The sequence below is a fragment of the Periophthalmus magnuspinnatus genome, chromosome 17 (genome assembly GCF_009829125.3).
Source record: "Periophthalmus magnuspinnatus isolate fPerMag1 chromosome 17, fPerMag1.2.pri, whole genome shotgun sequence".
NCBI lineage: Eukaryota > Metazoa > Chordata > Actinopteri > Gobiiformes > Gobiidae > Periophthalmus > Periophthalmus magnuspinnatus.
This window is the reverse complement of record NC_047142.1, coordinates 24,070,914-24,091,892: the sequence shown is the minus strand read 5'-3', so window position 1 is coordinate 24,091,892 and position 20,979 is coordinate 24,070,914. Positions and strand designations below refer to the sequence as shown.

The 20,979-nt window shown below is 37.5% G+C and overlaps 2 protein-coding genes across 4 annotated transcripts; one reads left to right on the top strand and one right to left on the bottom strand.

Annotated features, from left to right (window-relative positions):
• The first annotated feature begins 460 nt into the window (after positions 1-460).
• LOC117385402 (1-phosphatidylinositol 4,5-bisphosphate phosphodiesterase delta-1-like) lies at positions 461-9,654 on the top strand. Of its 2 annotated transcripts, none has more exons than XM_033982696.2 (15): positions 461-744; positions 2,077-2,235; positions 2,775-3,003; positions 3,861-3,990; positions 4,061-4,289; positions 4,758-4,959; positions 5,326-5,470; positions 6,006-6,158; positions 6,229-6,369; positions 6,461-6,617; positions 6,690-6,806; positions 7,183-7,361; positions 7,452-7,584; positions 7,670-7,819; positions 7,889-9,654. In XM_033982696.2, exons 1-15 carry the CDS (start codon positions 714-716, stop codon positions 7,975-7,977), a joined length of 2,244 nt encoding a protein of 747 aa, XP_033838587.1. In that variant the 5' UTR covers positions 461-713; the 3' UTR covers positions 7,978-9,654. The 2 variants fall into 2 exon arrangements, with proteins under 2 accessions (XP_033838587.1, XP_033838586.1); XM_033982695.2 differs by lacking the exon at positions 461-744 and adding an exon at positions 1,815-1,945.
• Positions 9,655-9,735: 81 nt separating this feature from the next.
• On the bottom strand, positions 9,736-20,326 carry LOC117385405 (CTD small phosphatase-like protein). 2 transcript variants are annotated; one of them, XM_033982699.2, is made up of 8 exons: positions 19,794-20,326; positions 14,056-14,213; positions 13,830-13,862; positions 12,993-13,094; positions 12,510-12,566; positions 12,083-12,175; positions 11,612-11,797; positions 9,736-11,184 (listed from the first exon to the last, which is right to left on the bottom strand). In XM_033982699.2, exons 1-8 carry the CDS (start codon positions 19,867-19,869, stop codon positions 11,059-11,061), a joined length of 831 nt encoding a protein of 276 aa, XP_033838590.1. In that variant the 5' UTR covers positions 19,870-20,326; the 3' UTR covers positions 9,736-11,058. The 2 variants fall into 2 exon arrangements, with proteins under 2 accessions (XP_033838590.1, XP_033838591.1); XM_033982700.2 differs by lacking the exon at positions 13,830-13,862 and having other exon boundaries at positions 19,794-20,325.
• Between the last annotated feature and the right edge of the window lie 653 nt (positions 20,327-20,979).

The window sequence follows — 20,979 nt, the reverse complement described above, 5'->3', positions numbered from 1 at the left end:
TCCACCAAGGCTTGCCATGAAAAGGAAAGCAAAAACTTCATGTATCTCCCTTCCCTCCCTCCCTTCACTGTAACCAATATATTCAAAATCTAAAAATAATCAGCTGTGACTGGATTGCAGGTAAACTCACTCAGCCATCTACAACAACGTTTATCCAATTGGGTTTAAAATTACAAAAAAACATAATATTGCACAAAACAAATCCTGATAACGTAATGAACGTTATTATCAAATCTAGTAAGCCGTTTGTTAAGTTTAGTTAGGGTTAAGGAACACCGCTTGATATATTTTGATTAAAAAGAATCATGAATGAACACGTTCATTTCACGGGTTTCATATGTGTAAGGAATTGGCTAATTGGTTTATCCATGATGGCAAGTTGTATAACGGAAGAATTTGAGAGTGTTCACTTCTGTGCGTGTCCTTATTTTCCAAATAGTAGCCTGATACCCTTGTCCCTGCCCACACGTCGCTCAGGTGAATCCAGCCCAATACCCTGGTGTGACATCACACCCACTGCACGTCAGGCTCGTCAAACCGGTGTTGAAGCTCGCACCGTTCGGAACACAGGAAGTGTGTAGTGCTGCAGCGCTGTTTGTGGGACCTTTTTCTAAAAAGTTGCCCCGATCAATTTGAATAGTGCTAATGGAAAGAAGAAACAACGTTGGTTAAGGGGAGTTCAAATAAACTGATTTACCACGAAAAGAAGAGGAATGGAGACCAATGTGAACGAGAGACAACCAGGTAGGCCCAAACTATAAAGTCCTAGTTTTAAATACTGGATTGCAAAATTCTTTATGAGATTGTACCTCCTTTGAAGACTGCTCAAGTACTCAGCAGTTTCCAAAAAGTCAGTATCTTGTCCTGTAGTATAACTAGCCGCATGAGTCAAGGACATCATTTTTTACGCATCCATTGCTGGTGACATTTAGGCCTAAAATTATTTCTTAACAAAAGTTAATGAACCTTTAGTGAGCTACAGTAGTCAAAGTGATGTTTTACTAACTTCACCTCATAGCCAAAGGCGTGGCCACACGCATCGGCTGTATTATTACCTGATTGCACTGATTGTGTTACCCAATCACAGCAATGAAAAGCTGTATGTTCATAAACTTAAACGTACTGGGATTTAGATGGTAGTTTTTCACATATTTCCAAAACCTGGGAAAATTTTAGACATATGCGACGCTGCTCCTACTAAAAATACAAATCTTATTTGGATATAGTTGTTTATCTTTAGTCTACCACTAGGTGGTGTAGTTATGTCACCAATCACGCGTGGCGTTACACCATGGATCTATCATGTGTACACATTTATTAGCTAACGTTACTTCAGAACAGGTATTCACATAACTTGTTGATTTTAAAAGTCATGAATAGACACTTCTCCTGTATACATATTGTTAACCTAGACTGTCTATGATTGTCAATAAGACTTTCATCTAGTTGAACGCACGTGTAAATATATTTTAAGGGCCGCCCTAATAAAATAAGGAAAATAAATCCAATCACATGAGTCAACAATTCAAAGTCAAATCACTGTCTGACACCAGTAGGGCTGCAGTTTACATTCATCCAACTGACGTTAGCAACAACCAAAACTTTAGCTAAACATTTGAGCGAGCTGCCGCGTTGATGATATTTACCAGGATAAATTTCTACTTAATTTGCCAAAAATGTTTTTAAAAACAAAAGCCAGGTGACTAATTTAGACACAATTTTACAAACCTGAGCGTGAACTTTGACTTTTATCATGAGGCTGTTGTAGCTACGCCTTCCGCCCAGTGCGCAGTCACTACTGGGATCATACAGAGGTCTGTCAGCACTCAAGTCTCTGAAGGCACTATGAGCTGCTTACAAAGACAAGATGAATTGAGCAGATCTCAGGAATTACAACACTATGCTGCGAGCAGAAAAGTCATTCAAATGAATGTGAAGCTTCTAGGTATGCTGCCTCTTGACTGAAATCCATGAATGTTTGGGACTCGGCCAAAAGGACTACCTGGATTAGGCTACGTGAAGACGGATGATACAGCTCTTTCATTTGACATGGCTATTATGTGTGCAATATTTCAGGTATGGAGGGAGATCCAGACCTTCAGTTCCTCCTTCAGGGTGGAGATCTTCTCAAAGTTCGCTCCCAATCCTGGAAGAAGACCCGATACTTCAGGCTCCAGGAGGACTGCAAAACCATGTGGCACGAGTCCAAGAAACCCTTCAGGAAAACCCCCACCTGTGAGTGCCTCCCTGGCAGACCACCTGAGTGCGCATCATTGTTTTGCAGTGGTTACAACAACTCACAAACATGTACAAAACTTTTGTTCTTCTTTTGACATTACAAGCCTACGTGGCCTATATGGTATACAAATTATGGTATACAAATTTATTAACTCAAAGTAGACAGATCAATAAAAATCATTGCTATAAAGGTTATTGTATGTAAAAGATAAGATATTGAGATTTGTGTTTAAGGAGTGGTTTAAAATGGCTTAAACTTTCCCCTGGACTGAATCCAAAAGGGCTGTCATGTAGTAACACATTGATAACATTAGTTCTGCTGCACAAGCTGAATCAGTGTACTGTTTTCAAAATGTGTTTGTCAGATATTTTTCCTGAGTCAGAGAAGCTTCTAGATTATAAAGGCAGGAGAAGATGTAAAGCCCTACTGGTTCAGAGTCGTACAAAGGTTATTTATCCATAAGGGAAATTTGAAACAGATTTGTGTTCATATAAGTAAATGCATATATCACAGACTAATACTGTTTCTGCCTCAGTTTCCTTGTATGATGTCTCTGCCTTACGTTTGGGCCGTCAGTCGGAGGGTTTGAAGAAGTACACAGAAGAGCAGGTGGACGGGCGCTGCTTCTCCATCATCTTCAAAGGTCATCACAAAAACCTGGATCTGATGGCCAGCTCTGAGGAGGAGGCCAAACAGTGGGTCAACAGCATGGAGAAGATGATCACCAGTTTAAACAACCTGAACCACCAGGAGAAGACTGAGCAGTATCCTTGTGTTAGTTGTTTATTTCATTGTTTTTTGGACAATTTCCTGATGTACACTACCAGTTAAAACTTTACACACCATCTCATTCAATGTTTTTTTTTTCTTTATGTTTAGGCCTACTGTTTTCTACATTTTATATATATACAGAACACATCAAATATATGATGCAATATATATGGATTTATGTAACAAAGAAAATAATAATAGTAATAATCGTCATTTATATTGGATTCAAAAGTATCCAGCCTTTCTTTATTGCCATTGCTGCAAACCCTTGGCCTTCTCTCATTGAGCTGCATAATGAAGTCTCCTGAAATGGTTTTCACTTCACAGCTGTGCCTTGTCAGGGTCAGGGACACTCACCCCGCTCCAGAGTGCAGGTGGAGCCTCTCCAGGAGCTTCTGTTTGATGTGCTCTCAGACCGTCCGTTTACTGCGGTCCAGAGTGTGACTGTTGCATTCACACTAGCCCAAGCAACGCTCTCGGAGTGAATGATCTTCTAAGTCAACCTAACTTGTGGCAGTGTGAAAACATTAAAATCACAATACAAACAAATAAAAACATAAATAGTCATCATCAAATTGTCATTAAAAGAGAAGAACGTAGAAAAAAAAATAAAACAACAAAACCATCCAGTCATATACACAGTGAGGCGGAACTGTTTTGAGTATGGATTTAAACATTGTCAAAGTAGAGGCCTGTCTCACATCTTCAGGAAGACTAGTTGCCCAAAATTGAAATGTTTAGTCCTGACTCTGGGCACCAGATAGAGTTGCTTTTTTATATAAAAGCTTTTGAAAATTAGTAGATTTATTAGAAGAGCTTTTGATATTTTTTTCTTACATCAAATGCACAGTTGGATTTTAACATGTATGACGAAGGCAGACAAAAACAAGGATGACAAACTGAGTGAATCCGAGGTCAAAAACTTCATGCGTTTAATCAATGTTGATGTGGATGACGAATACACTGAAATGCTCTTTAAGGTAATCATTTTCACTGAGCTCTTCAGACTTTATTTTTATACATGCATTTTCACCAGTGTATTTTGCACAGAAATGTGACACATCAAAAACAGGATATCTGTCTGGAGAGGAGATCAAGCATTTATATGAATTGTTAACCGATCGAGAGGAAATTGATGTAATTTATGGAGAATACGCCAGAACCACAGGGTACATGAATCCTGACAATCTGGTGGAGTTTCTAATGAAGGAGCAAAGAGAGAAGGCTTCACTGACAGACGCCCACAGGATTATTGACCAGTGTGAGCCAGATGACGCAGGTTAGTAGTAGTAGTTAAAAAACATTTACTTAAGTTTAAAACTACAGTTCTTATATTTACAGTTCTTTTCTTATTCTTTACAAAGATATGTCAATACCTCTTATAAAGAACTCTAAATCTAGCATACTGAAATATATGAAGCAACAAAATTGATTAAATCCACTATCCACTGAGGATGTGTTGTAAACCTTCCACTCTGAATCAGTGCAAACTCTTAATGTGTTTTTTGAATGTGATCTTCCTAAACCCACATTGTGGCTGGTTGGTGATGTGGCAACAGAAGTATTTGAACTGCTCTTCCACAACACGAATTAAAACTATGCCTGTATTTTGTGGAAAGCAATGACCCAAATATGGGTCAGGTGTGTTGTTTTGTATTGTGTGTTTACTAAATATCAAGTCAAGTACTTTCATATTTTAATTTTACTGAGCAGGCATTCAACTTCTTGTTATTTTTATTTGTTTCAGCCAAAGCCAAGAAGCTGCTGTCCAAAGATGGGTTCCTCATGTACCTGCACAGGCCTGAGACCTTCATCCTGAATCCGGACCATAAAGATGTGTACCAGGACATGAGCCAGCCCCTGAACCACTACTTCATCTCCTCCTCCCACAACACTTACCTCATGGAGGACCAACTCAAGGGGCCCAGCAGCACCGAGGCCTACGTTAGGTAACAGCCAATGGACAACAAAACATCAGTTTTATCTGGAACTACAGTTTTTTTTAAAATGATTGAAAGTTGGAGTCACGATATTAAAATTCGATTTGACATCAAATTGATATCAAATTCTGATCTGATACACAGGAATAGTGTTCTAAAACTATTGGTCTAATTTTGTCCTGCTTATGTAATTTATACTTGTTCAAATGAGTATCTAACACACTCATCATACTTAACTGAGGCCAGACATTTTTATCAGTTTGTAAAATGTTGCATTCATCAAAGCATTTAGTTAACTTATCATATTTTTCCACACAGTCTTTGCAAAGTAAAGTTTTACTGTGTTAGTTCAAACATGCAACATGTATCTATCAGGGCTCTTCTTAAGGGCTGTCGTTGTGTGGAGCTGGACTGCTGGGACGGCTCAGACAACGAGCCAGTGATCTACCATGGCTACACTCTCACCTCTAAGATCCTCTTTAAAGATGTCATCAAAGCCATCAAGCAGTACGCATTTAAGGTGTGTACTAGTGTGATATTATTTAAACCTATGATATGAAAAAAGTTAAGTTAAGTTAAGGGTCCTCCACTTTGCTTTTTTTTGCTTTGCCTGGAGTGTTCCTCCTGGCACATTAAACATATCTATCTCCCAGGAGATAAAAAGGTGAAGTGAGCAAGCCAGGTCTGTGGAGAGGTGGGCCTGCTCACAGTAAGAATGCAGTTTATTTCATCTGAAGTTTAATAAATGCCAGATGGATGAGTTTAATGCCATACTGTGGAAAATTCCAGGCAATAGCACAAAGCAATGGCACAGAGCACAGTGTATTTAGTTAATATCACTTAGAATCATTATTTATAAATATTTAAGAACATTTTTTATAACTATTTGAAGAGCTTCACAAGTTATATATGGACTCAAGTAGTTGCAGTATGTTGTATTTTTCCTTGAGGTGTGTGGTATTTTATTGTGAAATATCTGAATAGGAACTATTTCCTATCGGGGAATTTTTATTTAATATTCAGAAAACATACACTATTCTATTTAAAATTTGCAGACTTCTGAATACCCAGTGATCCTCTCTCTGGAAAACCACTGCAGCGTGGAGCAGCAACAAGTCATGGCCTACCATATGAGTTCAATCCTGGGCAGTGCGCTTGTTACCAAACCCTTGGGAGAAGGCATGCCCTCAACCTTCCCATCTCCAGAGGTCTGCCTATAACTGCCTTATATTTTTTGTAATTAACAACAATATCTAAAAAAAATAATTTTTAATCTAGGAGCTAAAAGGGAAGTTCTTGATCAAAGGAAAGAGGTTAAACAAACTTGAGTCCCTCTTCAAACAAGAAGCAGACACTGAAGATACAGATGTTACAGAAGAGGAGGAGTCAGATGATGAAGAAGAGGTTCAGAAGAAAAAAGTAAGCATTGTGATACAAATGAATGAATAAATGATGAATTTGCCTTTTTATGGTTTATAATAGCCTTACATGTTCTGTTATGTTTTCGGAGAAAAAGAAGTTGAAACTTGCCAAAGAGTTGTCTGACATGGTGATCTACTGCAAGAGTGTTCATTTTGACGGATTTGACAATGCAAGAAACCACTTGAGCTTCTATGAGATGTCGTCTTTCAAGGAGGGAAAGGCAAAGAAGTTAGCAACAGAGTCTGGTAATATTTTTCACTAGCACTGATGTATTGCTTATTTTTTCCTGTTGTTTAACACTGAGTTCTTTGCTACAGCTAATGCTTACATTCGTCATAATGTGGACAAACTGAGCCGTATCTATCCTGCCGGCTCTAGGACGGACTCCTCCAACTACAATCCAGTGTCGCTATGGAACGCCGGTTGCCAGCTTGGTAAGAATTTTGATTTAAAGGTGCACTATGTACCTTTTTTGGTGAAGGGTCCACCACCTACTAATCACCACTGAGATAATATTGCTTTCACTGTATGGCTTTAAACTTGTCTAGCTTACATGTATTCAAGTGTTTTATTTTCCTTTTACCTTGAAAAAACATGAATTATTACTGTGATTGGGGTCACCTCGCCACAGATCGGATCTGTATTTGCCACCTGCTTAAGTCTTCATGAAGTTAAGTTTGGTACCATATTTTGAGACATTCCAAGCAAAGCAAAAATATCCCTATGGAAACCAGAAAATGCGCATGATGCACTTTTAATGTTAGTCAATCTGGACATTTTTGATTGTTACATGTTGTGTTGCGTTTTTAGTTGCCTTAAACTTTCAGACAACTTGTGAGGACATGGATGTGAACCAGGGCAAATTTATGGTGAATGGAAAGAGTGGGTACATTCTGAAACCAGCCTATTTGAGAGACAGGGCCACAGACTTTGACCCCATCACCCTAACCAGAGGAGAATGGCTCCGACACAAGATATTTCATGTTATGGTGAGTGTTGCTATAGAAACGTTACATTTCCAATAAGTGATCTAAATTTTTAAGGTGAATTGTTTCCACATTTTGTTGATTCATCATCAGATTATATCAGCTCAGCAGCTTCCAAAAGTCAGCAAAAAGAAATCCTCAATTGTAGATGCAGTAGTTAAAGTGGAGATCCATGGGGTCCCAGCAGATGTGGCCACAAAAGAGACCCACGTAATTCACAACAATGGTATAAAATTTTGCCATCAGCCATTGATTATCTTTACTAGTCATTTAAAGAGTATACTTGAGATTATACTTGTGTTGTTTTTAAGGTTTTAACCCATCATGGAATGAAAGCTTCCAGTTTGATGTCTATGTACCAGAGTTGGCATTGGTGAGATTTCTTGTGGAAGACTATGACTCCACATCTGATAATGAATTTGTCGCCCAATGCACGCTTCCCTTCAATAGTCTTCAAATGGGTATGTTAAAATGAGTACAACTTTTGTAAAAACATTTATAACATTATTATAATATAAATTTGATCACAGGTTACAGACATGTTCTTCTACTGAACAAGAGCGGAAACATCCTTCCATCAGCCAGACTTTTTGTTCATGTCATGGTTGTTGATGCTTAATGTCCTTCTTTTTTTTTTTTTTTCGTACTAAACCATGATTTTTTTTATTCGTTTTGATTTTGTGTTTTAATTTATTGACTCTGGCACTAGTTACTAGTTACATACTGGTTAAACAGCACTGTAGAGCTTTTTTTTTTTCAGAAAATATTGTACAAAAACATTTTTAACAATCTTTTTATTATCACCTTATTTTATGTTCCAATCTTTAGTTTTAATATTTTAATGAATTCAGACATTAAACACATCAAAATGTGTGCAGGCTCAGACTTTAGGAGGATTATTTTTCTTGTCAAATCAGCACTGCACTTCATTTTATAAATGAATATTTGAAATATTCAACAAACTGCTGTTTCATGTGTTGAATTGTTACATAAAACATCAGCTAATCTTCTGCTTATCTGGTGGCCAAGTTTGAAAGGCACTTGCCTAACAAGCCAATCCCTTTTTGTAAACTACTGTAAAAGTGCATGGTCTTAACTGGCCAGGTAAGCAAGGCACTGGTCTTTAGCTCTTATGGGAAAAGTCCCAAGATGACCTTGCAAGCAGACCAAAACCAAGATATCCACCTCCTTAATCTATAATATTACACTAGTTCTCATTTGGTATTATTGTCTGCCACTTTTATTAATGTTTTAATCTGCATTAGTGGCATGGTTATTTTTTTTTTACCATAATGCTTCAACAAAATTTAAACTTAATATTTAGAGAACATATTCCATAGAAATTCTAATATACCCACTCACCACAGTAACAGGTACTCCTTGTTAAGAGGCAATTTAATATGAACTTTGAGAGGACACACCTTTTGTACATATTACAGTGCTGCTACTAAAAGTATGTTATACAAAGCACTCACCAATGTATCGTTTGAATGAAAGTGACTTCAAAAACGTATTCAAATGTGCTTTATTGTAACATATCTGGGACAAAATGACAGTCTTTATATTCTAACAGCAACTAAGTCAGAAGTAATGATTCTTTGGCCTTGGCATAAAATTATGAATTTTAAAAACAAAAGACATGACAAACAGATCAAATGACACTTTTTTTATTATGGAAATCGACAAAATAAACGTATGCTCAGGATGACAACATGCGGCCAACACTCAAAAGAAAAAGCCAACAAGAAGTGACAAGGTTGAAATGAAAACTTTAAAGTGAACCTGCCCCAGAATAATTATCTCAAACTCAAGTGTTTCTGAACTTCAGTGTAACAGGTGTGTGAAAATGAGTGAAACAAAAACAATGCTTGTGCTGGCACGCATGAATGTCCCATGAAAGGACAAGACCTGACTCAGATTTTACTGAAGGCAAGAGAGAAAACTGTAGGGTGGAACATAGACCGGAAAAATGACAATGATGCAACATGTTGAACCAAATACTGAATAAGAGGGTAGAAAAATCTGACCGATATACAAACAATGTCAGAAAAGAGACCACGGAGGTCAAGAAGAGTCAAACAATTTTTTGAAAGACATTGCACTGAACCACCTTGAGCACAACACTCACTACCAACAATGTACAGGGCAAATATGTGTTCATATGTTTACGGGTTGCAATCATTTTTGAAATGGTTTAGGCGGTCCAAATTTCACATTATAAAAGGCATTTTGTTTCACAGATTTAAGAAACCAGAATACTAGAAAATGTGTACTGAATTAATAAAAAAACTGAATGAATAGATATTTTTTGTCATTTTGTTTTTGAAGATTTAGACAAATATGGGTTAATTTAGATACTGTAACCATTTAAAAAAAAAAATAACATAACTGGCAACTCACTACATATGAAAAGGAACACTGAAATCCATTGCGATGTACGGGCTGGTCTGGATTTGAACCAAAGGCATAATGTTAACAAATGTAGATACCTTCATAGGGATTATTGCCGCTATGGTTGTAGCTAATGTTGCAGCACTCAGTTTGTGTGGCTCCTCTCAAACATAGGCACTGAGGTGAAGAGCAGTTTAAAGTTTTGCTTTTTCAGACTCTAAAATCCCCGACAATATCCTCATGAGTAGTACAAAAACATGGCACAAGACCTATTCACTGTCAGACCAAATTAAATAGTAGGACACCTTTCCACCTTACTGTCAAAGAAAATACAGGGAGCCACATAGGACACAGTAACGAACACATACAAATAAATCAAAATTCTAAACCTATAATAATGTTATGCTTACTAAATGTAACACTTAGAACTGAAACCCTGGTAAAGACAAAATAATTTCCTCATTTGGCAATTAAAATAAAACACAAAAAATGCAAGACAAGAAGAAGAGTAATGGCACAGTTTTATCTGAACTTTGAGATGTTAAATCTACTCTCTCAAAAGGGCCATTGCAAACATCAATTTCCTAATCAAATAAAAGACAACATTCCTACAAATAATGAAAGCAGAAGAACAAAGTTACATCTATATAATGGCACAAGTCAACTGAGGGGAAGAATACTATGAAGACGTTTACCCAGCGTTTGATGATCACAAAACTAAAGCCAAACATTTTATATAAAGATAGTTCTGTGTCCACTTTAAAGCATATTTTTCTGTGAAAAGACTGAAATATGCCATGTACAAAACACCTCCTCACATAAACTACTTTCAGACAAGGCACTTTACTCAGTAAGAAAAGAGTCACAGTCCTTTCTATCACCAGAAACTGCCTGCATAGCAACGATGAGGACAAAATCTGTCAGACTTTTTTGTAGCATCACAAGAGGTCTCAAAAATGTTCTTTTTCTTTTTTGGTTTTTAAAACAAGCACTCCTCGTTACTAAAACTCTGTATGTTCAAAATAAAAACCAGAGTTCAATCCTCTTAGTAATTTTCTCCAATATTCTTGAGCTAGAATGCTCTGTTCTGTGGTTTAGTGACAGTGCTTCTGATGGCACTCAGGAGGCAAAGGCCAATCTCCAAGACCAGATGGGTTTCCACAGTGAGACTCCGGGGCTCCCCCTTGTGGCAGTGACAAAAGGGGCTTGTTTTGGAGGATCTGCCTGAGTCCGAGAGGTGTGGCGTAGGTTTGAGGGCACCGAAGGACACAGAGTGTGCAGATCAGCCATGGTGCTTAAGTCCATCCTGCTACCTGCTCCTGAGGTTCTGCAGGACGCCATATACCTCCTCTTCTTTGCTGAGTCCCTCAAAAAAAGGCAGCAGGTCTAGGAGCTCTGTGTCATTCATGTCGTCAAACCAGGACTGCACTGGCACCTGTAAATGGGGCAACAGTACAAAAGAGTAAAAAGTTAAATTAAACAGGATGCACTTAAAATACACTTACAATACCCAGATGGTCTCTTTTTTTGTTATAACTGGGTTTCAGATGACATCACAACATTCTAAGAGCCTATGATATTTATTAGATAAAAATAGTAAAAGAAAAATTCAGATTTGTAAACTGGACAAAAAAGTTGAGTGAAAACGTCTGTCTATTTGACAGATTTGAATTTTTCTTTTAATATGTATCATACCTGGATGACTGAGGGATTACAGAGATATGTCTTACAGGTAAAATGTATATGCATTATATTATTTAACCCCTATATAGATGTTACTTTTTATTACAAGACAAATACAGTATATTCAATACAGAAAACCGCTTCTATTTTCTGGTGTGATGTAAGAAAATCCTACTCACAGCATTTTCAGGGTGAAATATGTAGGAAGCAGGCGAGTTGTCGACTATGATGACATTGTTTAGCTCTCGTCCAAGCCGGCTGAGGTCTTTTACATAGTTGCCTCTGTGGAAAACACAGGACTCTCTGAAGAGCCGCGCTCTGAACACACCCCATTGGTCCAGCAAGTCGGCCACAGGGTCTGCATACTGCATTTAAAAGACTGTGTTAGATGAATGTCTAACAATGTAGACAGATTAAGAAACATGCACACTAATAAAGAACCGAAGAGTGACAATTTTCTACTCTATAACCAAATGCACAACTGATTGCTACCAACTTTACCTCAACACTACAGCAGGTACAAGTCCCTTCATAAACTTACCCATGCATTTGTACAAGATGCAAAAGACATAGAAAGTGAAGCAGAGAGGTGTGAAATGAAAACAATTATAGAGGAGACAAAAGAGTAAAGGAAAATATTTGAACCATACCTTAGCGAGACTGGCTGTAAACAGCACACACTCAAAAAGTTCTCCCATCTTTTGAAGAAACTCGTCAACATGGGGCCTTTTCAGTACATAAACCTGTAACAACAAAATGTCAACTGTAGTATTTTGGTGTATAACTGATTACCACTAAATAGTGTTTATTTAGAGAATATCAATTGATAAACACCCTACATAAGAACATACAGCAATAAAGCTCAATACTAAAACATAAAAAGTATGCGCATTTCTCCCTCCACAAGCAGAATCAGTAGCTGCCATCCAGTGCAAGTAATCATGAATAGGCTAACCAGGAATACACAGCCTATCCTGGATTACTTGAACTGGATCACCGCCTCCATCTTTGCCATCCTTATGAATCCTGTAAATGTAATTAACATTACTGAAATAGTCTCTATATCATGTGACATACCTGATGAACTATACCATCAATCTCCACTGGAACAATGAAGTCTGCATTACTTATAGGCTGAAAAAGAAACAAAATCAACAAAAGTTATTTATTGTAATTTACTCCCTGACCAGCAGAGGTCATGTCAGTCAGATAAATGACAAATCACTTCCAATTTAAAATATGGTATGCAAATTAGTTTTGTATTGCTTAGGGTTTTTTTTTTACCCTGTTTTTGATGTTTGACTGCATGTTTCTTCATCAAAAACGTACATGGAGATGTGTTCATTTGCGCATGAATAATTAAGAATACGTTTTAAAACCCATTCACTATTTGCAATACAAATTCAAATAACTTAGCACTCAAATTGCCTTCATTTTGCAGCTATCCCACTTTGATATAAGCAGCTCCCAGCCTTAGACACAATTAAACTGCTTCACTCCTCAGCATACCAGAGTAATACAAAGTTAATTACAACAGCCTGACCTGGACCCCTTCTTTACCTTAAACGAGCTGTGGACGAGGGTTTCATCCAGATCTATCACAACACACTTTTTGCCGTAATCAGAAATCTTCATCTCTGGCAGGAGGTATTTGGCTGGTGGCTACAGTAATATCACAGAAAATAAACAAAGTGAATGAAGGGGAATGTGAGGAGTTTGAGATACAGAGAGATGGACATTTACATTTAAAGCTGAGCAGAAGAAATATACTATGTCAGACCAAAGCTATGACAGTGGTACTCCATGAGATAACTGCAATATTAAAGAATCTTTAAAGCCATTGTTGAAACTGATGCTTGCAAAATTGTATGAAAGGCGGTTTTAGTACATTTAAATTAAGTTGCCTAATAACCTGTGTTGTATAGTTTCAGAATTTAGGTATAGGAAGGTATGTCACCAGCAGCATTAGCAGTAAGGATTGCCCTCATCTCATGCAACAATGCTCCATGCTGTGCCAATGGTATTTGTCAAGCAAGGCTGAAGTTATGAACAGTTAATCAATTGCTCAAATCTGCTGATTTACCATTGCACCATTTAAAAATAGTAAAACAATATATATATTGAATGTATGGCTTTTTACATCATAACTGCATATATTTTTGTGGAGTCTTTTCAAGTACAGTCATTTGTGCCAGTAAGGTCCTATAACCCCAGCAGATCACCCATGCAGGCAGTGTTTAACACAAGGTGCTTTAGACCGTCTCTGCGCCAAACGCTACCATGGACTCAAAATGGACCACCGTTTGGCACCCTGAGGAAGAGCCCACACAAGCAGGAAGTGCCAGCACCAACCCACTAAGCCACATGCACAGGAAATGGAAAAAAGGCAATACATACACTAGGGACAGGGATGACCTCGACCTGGTCACACTACAACACAAGAGAGATAGACACGGACACACAAAAATAAGGTGAGGGGAGAAAGAACTATTTCAACACTTTACAAAAAGGGAGGTTCAAGTCGATAACACAAAACAGACAAAAGCCACAACATAGGTTAAGTAATCTACAGACTCAGAAGCCAAACATGGGAGAAGTGGAGAGGTCTGTCCAGGGAACACACCTTGGGAGGGGATCCATTCTCCTCGACCGGTGGAGGCAGGGCACTGGTGTTAGAGTTGGCGGCTGGTGGCTCAACATTGTAATTTCGAAAGCAGCAGAATAATGTGCTGAAGATGCTCCGATTTCTCTGCTTCTTCAGGCTGCTTTTGGACTGTGATGCTACAGAAATACAGCATGGAAGATGGCTGTAAATTTAATGTGTAAAATTATCAAATGTTAAGTCAACTTTGTATTGTGTACATTTTAGAAAATAATTACTTTTTTACAATCATTACTGCTATACTTATTGACAATTTGTAAGAGTCACTCTTGAAGCATGCTACATAGCTGTGAGGTTTGGCAGAAGCATTGATCAGAAAAAACTTCAGTCATTGTCAGTTCAGCTCAGTTCTCATACCACAACTATGGTGTGTGGCCTAAATAAGACTTATTAATAGTGACAAGTTGAGAGCTGCACACTCCTCCTCTTTTCATTTGCCCCGTCTTGCCTTTCTGTGACCGGATTGGCCCACAGGTCTCAATTTTGAAAGCATGCTTTATTCCCTCCCAAGTTTGAGCTGGCAGGTGAGTGACTGAAGCAGCCTGGACATGCACGAGGGGGAGGAGGCCCTGAGTCTCGGCAGAGGAGGCTATACAAGGGTGCATTCCTCTCTACCCACTCGGCCCTCCAGCCTTCAAGACCAAGAATGCTTTCAAAGTGTGGGCCAGCAGAGATGTGGGTTTATGTCATGTGCATCTATGCATGTTTATCTTGAATGTTGTCAGTCGGACTCTGAGCTCAAACAATTAAAAACTTGTTTACACCATTTATCCTTTCCTAAAACAGTTTATTTTGACATCTAGCTTTTAATAAAGCGTCATGAGAAAAGGCTAGCGTTGAATGATTTGTAAAAAAAAAAAAAAAAAAGGAGGAATATTGGCAAATATCGATTCAGCCGATATCCTGGTTGGATACATAAATTGATGTAATAAGAATATTTTCTGGTCGCAGTAGGCCCAGAAAGTCTCAGAAAATCTCAGAATGTTTGAACTTTTTTATATAAAAAAGTCATTCTGTAGTTACTTGAGGGATAAATAACAGCTATATTACACATTTTGAGCAGTTTGGCTTTCAAAATTTTTTGTTTAAAGGAAATGTGGTTTTCAGGCTCTACACTGTTATCGGTTGATATCGGGTATGGGCAGATACTTAAAGCTATAGTATTGACATATATTGGAACTGAAAAGGCTGAATATGTAACGGATTTTTTAATATTGTGATTGAGATTGGATTTGCAATTTTAACGGCATCCAGAAGAATTGGAAAAAAAGCCTGAAATAAGATAAATACAAGAATCATTTTCAGAAAATGTTTGTATTGATTTAAACTACAGGCTTAGCAGTTTTTATGCGGAATAAGACAGGAGATTTTGTTGTTTGTGGAAAATGATGATACTTTTGTGACTTGCTAGTTGTACTCATTCAAACTGATTACAATTTGACTGCGATTAATCTTGCAGCTCTAGAAAAGGCATACTGATCTCCACAGATGGCACTTACAATCTATACCCACACTATAGCCTGTTACCATCAGGCAGCAGGTACATGTCACTCCTGATCAGAACAAAGAGGGCCACATCCAGTTTCCTCTCGTGGATGATGTCACACTGCACAGACCATTTTAATGTGCAGATTTTAAACAATGCTATTTATTATTGTGATGATCTTTGTAAGAATGTATGTGCTATGTCCATGTGCACTGGCACTTTGTCAGCAAAGGAAGCTCCTATACTGTGATAAAATAAAACACTGCACGAAGCCTGATGTTGTATGTACATCACAATATTATTTTCTTTCATCACAGTGATGACCTTAACTGAGCTGGGTCACTTAAACTCTCAATCGCAATAAAACACTACACAGGATAATATTAGGTGGTGTCAAGTTCCAAGAGTATTTATCCAATCTGGTGTTCTAGTGCTTAATGTGTGACTGGATTGCAGAGGACCAAGACAGACACTTTGCCCCTTGAGTGCTTTGAGCAAACATCTGAATCAAATGAGGTGGTTGCAAAATGAAACCAAAACAACCATCGCTACCCTTTAAACAGAATGGCAGAGACATAGCGAAATAATAATAATAATAATAATAATAATAATAATAATAATAATAATAATAAAAAAGGACCCAGCCTGCTCTGACTTCAGAAGACTCTTTTCAGTCGAAGGTATTCTGTCTTGTTCATTCTGGACCTCTGGACAAGTGAAAGCAGACAACTCAGAAAAGGCTCAGAACTTCTTTAGATTAATAATTACATAACTGCTGATGCTGCACCAATCAACCTGCCAATCTCTCTCTCATAAAACAAAATTCAAAAGGATAAATACTCCTTCAACGAGAAATTTGCAATGGCATTTCTTAATATAATTACTACTTTTAATTAATCTTCAGGCTTGCTATTGTGACTGTTGAATATGTTATATATTTTATTCACTTTAAAAAATAAAACTTATTTCAGAACTGATCCCAATGATGACAATATTCAAATATTATGGCAAAATTTGATAAACATCCCAGGAAAGGGCAGAATTATCACTTTTGTAACTGAGATAATTTTCCAAAACTAACAATTATCATTTTTTCATACAACCTCTCACATTTAGGATAGAGCAGTCATCAGCTTTTCCCTCTCAACTAAAACCAGCTGCTTCAGTGATTTCAGCAGTGAGACTCAGGTATTGCCACAAAAACAGGGGTTTAAAATCAGAACCACCACAAATAAAACAACATAAAACAAGGTTGTTACAGTATAGATGTGGTTCAATGACATCTGCTTTCTTGCACTCTACTCCTGCATCTTTTGTGAGGGCCTCTGAGATAATGAAAGAGGAGGGACTGTTTATTTAAACAACTAAACAAGACAAGAGCAGAGTGTTTTAGCCAGAGAAGTACCCAGAGAAACATATATAAAAAGTTGGAAAAGTCAAATTGACTTCACATTAAACAGACAGTGTATAAAGAAATTCAATCAGACCGACTCAGTCAAAATCTGCTACAAAAGGAGCAAACAACAACTGAAGCATTAACTTCTATGTTTCAGTCTGAACTTTACACTTCTATAGAATGTTTAAACTTTGTTTAGAACAATCGGTGCCACTTTTTTAACCTACTGCCCAGTAAGACACGCTAATGACAGGGCCTTCCCTCAAACACAAAGGGCAACTACATATAGCATGTCGGGATAAAAATAGACTTCTTACATGGGACCGATACAGTCTGAACAATGAGGGAACTTTATGAGACAGAAGAGGGAAGACAACTAGTTCAATCTGTATTAGTTTGAAATAAAGTGTCACTCTCCACAATATTCTTTGTTAACTGTTATGAGACACCTATACAGAATTTTAGATTGTTCCCTGTCGTATTTTAGTTTTACTAACCTAACCTGTGATTTAGGGATACACGATCAAGCTTTTTCAGTTCTGATACAGATATTGATATTAAGTATTTGCCAATACCAGCGTAGGGATGGAAATGGCACTTGTTTCTTTATTACACAAAAGATCCAATTATATGAATTAAAGTTCAAACATTATGAGATCTTCATGGCCAAAATCAACCTGTAAAGTCTTATTACATCCAATTAAAGGCCCAACCAGGGCATAGGCTTAACCTAGATCATGGAACCAATACCTGATCCAACCAATTTTTCAGTATTAGCACCAATATTTGATACTGGTATCGGTATCGGTGCATTCCTACTGTGAATCATAATGGTTCTGTAATAAGAATATGAGACATGGTGAAATAATAGTCATTGTTGTCATCTGTGAAAAGTTATACTGACTGTGAGGTCAGTGGTGCCTTGGACCACAGGCCAGAGGCTCTAAATTTAGTCCGGAGCTTGGCAGCAAAAAACAGCATACAAACATGTTGTAAGGCCACAGGCCGAGCCACACTGGCCAAAGGTGGTCACACATGTCGTAAGGGCACAGGCTGAGCCACACTGGCCAAAGGTGGTTATACTCTTACCAGACAAACTGGAGCCTGGTCAACCAAAGCACAATCACCATCATCACCTGTTAAGCTCCACAAAGCCTTTTCACAGAGACAAAAACAAGAACACCAAAGACAACAACATCTTTATCTCTTTATCTCTTACCAAAAATAAATCACCTCATACGAATGATTTTTATACCTTTAAAAATTCAAACCTGGGGATGTAAAAAGGATTGGCAAAACAGACAATGGTGGTATTAAAGTCCTGTAACACTGTACTGTATGTTAGTCAAGAAAGCAATACTGTAGTAATTACTGTATTCCTGTATAATCCTCTAGATCTAGCAAACAGATTGTAATCTGTGTAATCTGCTTGCAGATTGCTTTAACCCTTGAGAGATTATCAGAAATAAATGCAAATCAAGGCATACTTTACTTTTTCTTTACTACAGTGCAACTGTGTATGTAGCCACTGATCTGAATAGAATAAAGTTAAAAATTCTGATGATGATCCAATCCACGACATTAAATGCCACACCTCTTGTATTGTTACCTGGTGTCCATTCAAAATCCATTACAATCACAAATTGCACCTATTACAAAGTGAACATTATCTTACATATTAAGATTATGGCTTACAATGATAGGATGGAATATCCAATCATGATTTATCTATGTAACATGTCTTTTTCACACAATACAGGACACACAGGGTGATGGTTGATGCCAAGAGGCAAATGTATTGTTGTGCTTTGAGCTCTCATATTACTAATGGACTCAGAGTTGAGAAAGGTTTAACTCTGATACAGTTACAGGTTTCTGGGGCTTTGGTGACCCGGAAACTGTCAGAACCCTGAGGAATGTCAGTGAGTGGGCATCTGAAGTTCTGACTCTCCCAGAGCGGTGTTTAGGTGTAACCAGTGATAACCATCGATACCAACATGAACATTCAAAGTCAAAAGATCAGTCAGCCATATTTATATATTCTTCTAAGGATTTGTTTAAATGAAAACAAATTAACACACATAGTAATAGCTTTATATGCAACATGTCCAGAGATTTTTTTTCTATTTTTTATGTATGGTCCTACAAATATTTTGTATTTGAGTCATTTCACCTGAAACTATTCGGAATGCATATATCTATTTTAAGTAGTTGTTTTTTATCAGTAGTTTAGATACTTTTAAATATTTAAGACAAGACAACAAACGACAATGTGATTAGATATGAGAATAGTCCAGGTTGTTTTTGTTTTGGGGCAGAAACATTTAGACTATGTGGGGTCAACATATACTTCTCTTCACGCTTTAAAATGACAGATTTGACAGTCAGAGCAAACCTGGTGCTGCTTGGTCAAAAACCATCACAAAAAGTATTAAGTGGTACGGTTCATTTAGCAATCATCTGTCAAATAGATTGTTGGAACTGTTCATTATGAGTGTTAACGGGGTTTTGGAAAAGCTAAATTACAACTCAACAAGTCAAATAAATAACGATACAAAGCGCTCTTACTACAGCAAGATACGCCTTGCAAAGTGATGCATTTTCATAAGCACACCCCCAAAGAGCCGCTCATACAAACTTGTTGCACATCAAGTTTATAAACTATGAATTGCGCCGTGTTTAAACAGTATTCAAACATTTAAATGTAAGATCAGTTTCTTGTGCAAGACACAGCTAACAAACACGAGCTAATGTTAGAAGTGAAAGTGACTAGCACGCTACCAGTGGCAAACTAGTGTCCAGTTAGTTTATTCTTACCTTTATCTTGGTTAAAAGCTAATATTTCCTCCTCCTTCGGGTTAGAAACCTGGGTTATTATGGACATGTGGTCCATTTAGGCGAGTGATTTTTGCTGCTTTGTTTCCCAGAGCGTATCCGTGCTAGCGCGCTTTCTTCGTGTGCTAACGTTAGCTTAAAGATGGGAGCTCGGAGCTAGGCGCCGTGCGTCACCGTCTGTCCGAGGCGCAGTGTTGTGGCAGCGGGTTAGCCAGCCAGCAGCAAGCACGGTGGTGTGTGGAACCCAAACAGAGAATGGCATTTATGACCCGTCGCAAATTGGCGTTCATGCAAACGAATCTATGATAGTAAAAAGAACTACATCTAACTTAAAGAAAAAAATACGCTGCATCAACCCTTCGCTAAAGTTAGCAACTAGCCTTGTTAGCAAGTTAATGTTAGCCGTGAAGCTCAGATGATCCAAATGTACGGCTACGCTGTGCCAGTCAGAAAACGACCCTGTAAACTACAGGAAGTCAGTCAGAGATGTTCAATCCAAGTTTCAAAAACCATTAAAACAAAAACACGCAGCTAACTCAACTTAGAGATGTTTAAAAATAACTTGTAGAAAACATTCCTTTACAATTATTCAGGGCAACTACATGGATGATTTATGTATTAACCAAAGTATGGAACAGATACAGAACATTGTTCTTTCCAAAAAAGTGATCTGTTCTATTTTTTTATTTTTTTTTTCAAATGTTCAAATATTTTATAGACTTTGTTTTATGCATCAATCAGGCTATGTGTTTTACTTTCTTTTCCTTTTTTTGTCTTCAAATTGGCTTACTACCATTTTAGAAAACATGTTATGTACTCTACCAAATTTGATACCCTGATGATGGTGGTATTTGATGATATAATAGGCTTATAGTAAAAAAAAAAACAACAAAACGATAAAATGCCAGAAATATTGTAGTGGACGTCTTTAGTAACAGCAAGCAATAAGCTGTAACAGGCTATAGTTTTCATTTGAAGTCAAACTTTATAAACTTATGTCTGGTTGGGTCTTTAGGGATCCAACAATGTTCAAATCAGTGTTTTTCCTTGCTTGATAAACACATTTGATTGATTTACATTAAAAATAAATTGAATGAATGCATGTGTCGTTTGAATTTCATACTCACTGTGGAGGTGGCACAACAAACCATTTAAGATCTGCACTTCA